This window comes from Cajanus cajan, chromosome 4 (assembly GCF_000230855.2).
Source record: "Cajanus cajan strain Asha chromosome 4, NIPB_CcT2T_4, whole genome shotgun sequence".
NCBI classification, from domain to species: Eukaryota; Viridiplantae; Streptophyta; class Magnoliopsida; order Fabales; family Fabaceae; genus Cajanus; species Cajanus cajan.
In genome coordinates, this window is record NC_138520.1 from 66,446,764 (window position 1) to 66,454,799 (window position 8,036).

At 30.2% G+C, this 8,036-nt stretch overlaps 1 protein-coding gene across 1 annotated transcript; it reads right to left on the reverse strand.

Annotated features, from left to right (window-relative positions):
• Positions 1–2,106: 2,106 nt before the first annotated feature.
• LOC109803073 (uncharacterized) lies at positions 2,107–4,410 on the reverse strand. The gene is made up of 2 exons (XM_020364538.3): positions 4,157–4,410; positions 2,107–2,474 (listed from the first exon to the last, which is right to left on the reverse strand). Exons 1-2 carry the CDS (start codon positions 4,265–4,267, stop codon positions 2,247–2,249), a joined length of 339 nt encoding a protein of 112 aa, XP_020220127.1. The 5' UTR covers positions 4,268–4,410; the 3' UTR covers positions 2,107–2,246.
• Positions 4,411–8,036: the final 3,626 nt, after the last annotated feature.

Sequence of the window (8,036 nt, forward strand, 5' to 3'; positions counted from 1 at the left end):
TGTTCTGAAACCAGAACGGGCCGTTCTGGTTGCACTTTTATTGTGTTAATTTTGCACCTGGAACGGCCCGTTCCGGATGCAAAATTAACACACCAAAAGTGCAACTAGAACGGGCCGTTCTGGTTCCAGGTGTTTTCAAAAAAATTGGCGTCCATGTGGCATCCACCTATGCATCTACGTGACATCCACGTGACCAACAGTTAACTCCGTTTAAATAATTTGGACGAAAGTCCCAAATTGAAACCAATTAATTTATTAGGGACCAAATTGAAACCAATTAATTTATTTGAAACCAAATTAAAACCAAAAATAAAAATGAGACTAAATTAAAAAAAAATAATTATTATAAGAGACCAAAATAGATTTTTAGCTTATTTTATATTAGTGAAACTTTATTTAAAGAAATGGTTAGGAGCCGGAAAATATATCATATTCCTTATTCAATCAATTTTCATTGACGTGAAAGATGTGATATGTATTATAAAGGATTTGGCGAGTAAGTATTTATCGGTAACAAATGAATTAGTCGAGTATATATTTCTATTCTTTAAAAATTCTACGTAACGAATAAATTAAGATACATTTTATCAAAACAAAAAAGAAAGGTAGATTAAGATATAATTAATAAAACTATTATTTACGTTATCATGAGAATGAAAAAAAAATGCGAACCTCTTAATATTTATTTAAAAATTAAAATAAAATAAAAATAGTAGGGTGCACGATTATTAAAAGGAAATAATAGTTATTAAAAAATAATTTTTAAATTTTTTAATAACAAAAAGATATAATAACCTAACAAAAATAGTTGCTAAAAAAAGGTATCTCTTGTTAATATTAGTATAAATATTATATATGTAATTTCTTTTTGTTATATATATAAAGACATGTGACATTAATTATCTATACATATTATTATAAAAGAGATATAATTTAATAATATTTTTTTTATTTAATTACATATTTTTATCTTAAATTTATACTGTTCACTCTTTATGTTCCAAAAATAATACTGCTAACTCTTTGCAATAAAAAAAACACTTAATATGGTTATTTAATTTAAAATCTTAATATTTTTTATAATTATTTTAAAAAAATTTCATAAATAAATATACGTAATGTTACACATATAATAAAAATTATGAAACATTATTTGCATATCTATCTCTCTCGGCCACCACTTCAATTATTATGAAGAGATTATTAATAATGAAGAAAAATAGACACAAAAATGACACTATTATACAAATTATTGTATAATTTTTTATTACACGTGTAACATTATGTAATAAATAAATAGTATTTTACTTAATAATTCATATTTTATATTAAATTTAAATAATTTAATTTTTAAATTAAAAATAAATTTAAGTAGATTAATAAGGGAATCCTTTCATATATATATATATATATATATATATATATATATATATTAAATGTCTGTTTCTCATAGTAGATCCTCTATATTAAACTATCTGGAAATTATTACACGGATCCTACTTTCATTTGTTTAGTTTATGAAATAAAGTATTGTAGCTCGACCTAATACTTTTTGACTTTTAAAACCCTATATTTAATATTTTAAGATACGCATAAAATTTCCAGTTCCTTTGTGTTTAGACGCTGTGAATCGAATTAGCTAGGTTGAAACTGTTTATAATACACTAATATAGTAGATTAGGACATGACCCTTAATAATTGGTAAGGGGATACGCTTAAACACTAAACACGACTTTTTTGAAAGACAAACCAGAGAGTCAAGAAAATCAACCCTTTCACATAGTCAATTACTCATCATCATTGGATTTGCTTTTTCTTACACTCTCAACTGCTTTGTTTTTTTTTTTAAAAAAAAAAAACAGGAAAAATTTGGCACAAATTAAATCATCAGAAACTATATATAATTATATATTGTGAAGATAATCTATTAAATAAGAATATAGTATTCTAATTGTGTGTAGAAAATTTTCGAGTGAACAATGGTGATTGTTTATTTTATGAATTAAACTAGTCTTTGTTTAATTTTTCAATAGCGAAAAGTAGAATATAGGAGAATTGCATGCATGAACCTCATTTAGCAAAGATATCCAAATGTAGCACAGCAAATGAAAAATATAAATAATAATAATAATAATAATAATAAGCATACAAGCACGTTTAAAAGGAATTAATAATGTTGATCGATGATGATTTTAAAGCACAGTGCATGAGGATTATTATTGGCAGATGGAATACGTAAGCATTAACTAGATTTTGGAGTTGGTACGAAACGCAGTGGTATCAAAGACTTTGAGGAAAAATCGTGTTCTTGGGATAGAAAGGTTGGACTGCAATATAGTTCCAATGGTAGCAATCAGCTTCCTCTTCACTTCTGAATCTATGCCACCCATTGAAACTATCTCAGCATATGCTGCTGGTTCCTTGTTACCCTCAAATGATATTGGCACTGAGGACTTCAATATCACCATCACAAACTGCAAAATTATTATATGTCAACTAAATGATAGATCAAAAAATATAGAAAAATAAATAAGGATTTAGAAGGAAATTAATCAAGTCAACCTAGTATTAGCTAGATTACAGAATTCTATCAATTTTTCATTGAACACTAATTTTGATAAACAAATAATAGTGGTGTTGGTGGTGTCCCACACGATTTAAAGGATATGAGCCTACTTCCTCCAAAGTGCAATTTGTAACTATACCACTTTTTTCCACTATCCATTCCATTTTCACACTTATACTCACAAAGGAAAAAGAATATGTTGGGAGAATCTTAAAGTGCGTTTTATCCTTATTTTTTCTTCTTCTTAATTTAATATGGTTTAATATAACATTTATGAATTAAATAAACTTTAGTATAATATATTAATGAACGGTTTAAAATTAATTCTATTTAATTAATTTAACTCCTTTTTAAAACATTTATTACTAAATTTATTAATTCAGATTTCATAGAGCTGTATGATTGTAGTTTGTTCTTCAGGCCGTAGTTGTCCAGTTACATACGCAAAAACACCCTCAGTTTCCATCACATTATTTTATATTTTCTTGATCCTTTAATGAGGGATGTACGTTCTAGGATCTTTTTTATACTGTTAAAAATATTAATAAATTGATTAAAAAATTAATTTTACAAAATTAACCTTATTATTGATATTATTTTTAAGAAAACAAGATAATATAAAAATTATTATCAGAAATATAAATACAAAATAGTTAATTAATATATGATATTCAAAGTTAAAATAATACTTATTTTTTTAAAAAAATATATATACTACTCTTGTTATGAGAAGAGGGATAACTTGGACTGATTTTAATAACAATGACAAATTTTAGTTTATTAAATATTAATGCACTCTTCCCCTTACCGGAGCTTCCAACTTGCCTGGTTTGGTCCAAATTGCATGATAATGAGTAACAAAACCAATGATCATAAAAATTATTGAAAGAGATATAGGAGGTTCCTCCATACGGGAATTTCTTTTATTAAATTAAAGAGGTCTAGAAGTTATCATGATACCAGATGACTAACTGCACCATTGTAAGAAAAACATCAATTGCTTACTTACAAGAAAAACTTGTACATCTGAAACCAGAACAACATCATAGCCTCTAATTCTATCCAACTTAACGGTGCTTCCAATTTTATAATTGGCTAAGATTCATTAACTCATCAGTTGAGTACAATCTAGCTGGAAAAAGCTAGAGAATAAGAATTGATCCATTAACTCAGTTGCATGTATATCCAAACTTACCAGAAGATAATCGACAGTATATAGCAGCATAAATATAATTTCTATTAGAAGTATCATGCCTTAACCAACAACCAACAAAAGAAAGAAGAAAAAAAAAACTGAGCAGCCCCATATATAATTTGTTAATTTATTAATATATGTCAATATCCAAACAAGGATTCATACACAGCTAAGGGATGCCCAAAAGAACTATTATAAACTAAAATAATTAAATTGTTCCATTAGGCAAATCATGTGAGATCATATATAATTCTTTTTTGTCCCATCAAAGACTAATCTCATTCATAATATCATGACCATAACTGGTTAAACAAGTTTTCACATAAGAGATCAAACATGTGATTAAAGTTTACTTGATCAGCAAGAAAGGAAGGCAAATTAAGGTTTAGAATTACCTTTTGTGGTTTGCCGATGATCGAAGAGACAGCAGTGGTGGCTTCAGAAAAGATGGGATGAGTGTCAATTCCATCTAAGTTAAGGTTGGTGGTGATATAAAGGCAAGGCATGTTCCTCTATTTCTGACCTAGCTAGTTTGTTCAAAGAGTGTGTATTAGTTGGTGTGAGCCTATGTTACACTTTGGATGTATATATAGAGAGAGCTGAGAGCTATAGCTTTCACTGTCGTGGCCGCAACAGACAGTGGACACGCCAGCTTTTACTCCATTTTCATCAGTTTGTATTTGTTTTTGTTTTTCCCATCATCTCGTTTTACATGACACAAAAACGAGTCATTGTTGTACAATATTTAATATAATATAAATTGTTTTTAAGAAGTCATCAGTTTTAGTTGTTGTCAAATTTTTCTTAAAACTTTTCCCAAATCTTGACTAGGCTAGGCTTTTAGTTGAAAAGAATCCTTGGATTTTTGAACTGTAGAAAGACAGTAAAAAAAAATTATTGGGAAAGCTTTGTATATAGAGAGGACTCACGAGTGACTTGTAAAATAATTAACTTTTCTTATACAAAGTAGCATTTAATGGAATTTGATTTGTTAATCAAGAACTGGACATAATGTTCTCAGTAAATGAAGAAAGATTAAATTGTATTTTTAATTTATTTATTTTTCATCTATATTTTTAACTCTTTATTTTAAAATGATATTTAGTTAATTTAATTTAAAATATATGAAATTTTAATCCTTTTATTAAATTGATATTTATTAATTATTAAAATTTAACATTTATTCATATTTAAGTGATGTATCACGTAAGAATATGACAATTGGAAGCATAAAAAATAATAAAAAATCATGCAAATAAAATTTATTAATAAAATAAATATTAATTACTTGTTAAAATATATATACAAATTTAAACTAAGATTTTATAGTATGTTATTTTTTAATTTTTAGTTTTACATGTCATATCACTATATATTACATTACTTAAGCAATGATACGTAATCAAAAGTCGCCAAAGTTTAATGATCAATAAATATCAATTGATGATAAGACCAAAATTCTATATTTTTAAAAATAAAAGGACTAAATATTTTTATTTTAAAATAGAGAAATCAAAATTATAGATTGACAAAAATAGAATGATCAAAAGTGTAATTTAGTCATGATGATATAAAAAGAATTACAGAGTAGAATTTGTACACCTTGTGTAAAGAATCGATTTGTCTTACTCTTCATGATATTCAAACAAATATTCTGGAAGACACTTGAATGAGAGAAGACTACCCTTAATCATGATTAGCTACACAAAATAGGATATTAACCATCTAATGGGATAAAGATTAAATAAATAATCGCATGAGGCTAAAGATCCCTCATTAAGCATCAATTGAATAAGTCAACTCATAACGAGTTATTCAAAACAAAAGTTTAATACAACATCTATCAAATAATTGTGTTATAACAAAGGTTGTCAAAATCGTAAGTAGGGATGACAAATAAACCCGTACCCGTGGGTAATACCCGAACCCGTCCCGACTTTGACGGGGAATACCCGCTTTGACCGGGTACGGGTACGGGTATGGGTAAAACCCGATAAAAAAAAATTGGGTACGGGGACGGGGTCGGGTATATACTTACCTGCCCCGTCCCCGTCCCTGTCCCCGTCCCCGGCTAAATACCCATCCCCGTTTAATTATTTTAAAAAAATTAACATTTTAAATATTATTGTAAAATCTAAACGTCACGATGAGCAAGCAAACACTTAGGTTAGGGTTTCAATTTTTCAAATCTGATTCGAAGTCCAGACAACAACCCCTTTCCGCTTCTCTCTCTTACTCTTCACATTCACATTCACCTTCTCCCATTTCACCCCATCCGCCACCACCGTCACCGCTGCACCCGACACTTTCGGCGACATCGACTTCATCCGAGCAAGCTGCAACACCACGCTATACCCGGACCTCTGCCTCTCACGCTTCGCCGTCGCAGTGCACCGCAGCCACGCTAACCTCGCCCGCGTGGCTGTCGCCGTCTCCCTCTCCAAGGCCCACGGCACCGCCGCCTACCGCACCAGCCAGTCAGCCACGGAGCCACCGCACCAGCCCTTTTTTTACGGGTATGGGTACGGGTACGGGTATACCCGATACCCGACGGGGACGAGGATGGGACAAAATTTACATACCCGACGGATATGGGGACGGGGACGGGTATGGGTTTCAGTCGCGGGGACGGGGATAGGTATCATGAAACCCGTACCCGCCCCGCCCCGTTGCCATCCCTAATCGTAAGTTTACATAAGCTTGTTGAGGTCCCACAAATAGATAAACTTGAATCATAAACTCATAGAAGTTTACTTAGTAATATATATATATATATATATATATATATATATATATATATATATATATATGAAAGTACTTATAAATAACATAATATATAACTCCATATTAAAGTAAAATAACAAATTACAATAATAAAGTGACAAAGTTTAGTAGCAAATCATGCATTTTATACAAGGCATAAGTTCTTAAAATGACAGCAGATAAAAAAATTAAAAAAAAAGACCAATATCTTCAAATCTATATGTATAATCCTCTAATAGTATCATCTCCAAGTCCAAAGTCTCTATCACCATTTTTATCATCACCATCAAGATCTTTATCGGATGAATGTTCACTAACATGGGATGCAAAAGAAGAGAGAAAAATACATAGATGGGAAACGAGAAAGAACCTTCACAAGAATCTCAAAAACACCACGTCATGACGAGAACGACCCTAAAACAGGGGACATCGACTAGAGAACAGAGATGTCGACTAATGACAAGCCAACCACAAAGAATGCGACCCCAACCAACAAACAAGCAATCAAGCCCCGATTATACAAGGCATAAGTTTTTAAAATGACAACAGATAAAAAAACTATAAAAAAAAAACCAACATCTTCAAATCTATATGTATAATCCTCTAATAGTATCATCTCCAAGTTCAAGGTCTCTATCACCATTTTTATCATCACCATCAAGATCTTTATCGGATGAATGTTCACTAACATGGGATGCGTAAGAAGAGAGAAAAATACATAGAAGGGAAACGAGAAAGAACCTTCACAAGAATCTCAAAAACACCATGTCATGACAAGAACGACCTTAAAACAGGGGACATCGACTGGAGAACAGAGATGTCGACTAATGACAAGCCAACCACAAAGAATGTGACCCCAACCAACAAACAAGCAAGCAAGCCCTAATTATACAAGGCATAAGTTCTTAAAATGACAGCAGATAAAAAAACTAAAAAAAAAGACCAATATCTTCAAATCTATATGTATAATCCTCTAATAGTATTATCTCCAAGTCCAAGGTCTCTATCACCATTTTTATCATCACCATCAAGATCATTATCGGATGAATGTCCACTAACATGGGATGCGAAAGAAGAGAGAAAAATACATAGAAGGGAAACAAGAAAGAACCTTCACAAGAATCTCAAAAACACCACGTCATGACAAGAATGACCTTAAAACAGGGGACATCGACTGGAGAACAGAGATGTCAACTAATGACAAGCCAACCACAAAGAACGCGACCCCAACTAACAAACAAGCAAGCCCCGATTAAAAATTCTTAATACATATATCAAACCTATATTTTTTTTTAAAATTTAAAAATTATATTATATTTCGTCATGTAGATTCAAATTAACATATAAAATATTTTTATAATTATCTGTTAATTTAAATTAATGAAATAAAGTATTAACTATTTTTCAATTTAAATTGATAATTGTACAGTTTTAATGTCTCAAAATTTAATTGAACAATTTTAGTCTAACAAGTATCGTAGATGTGTAATTTTAGTTCCTAACTAGAGGGGT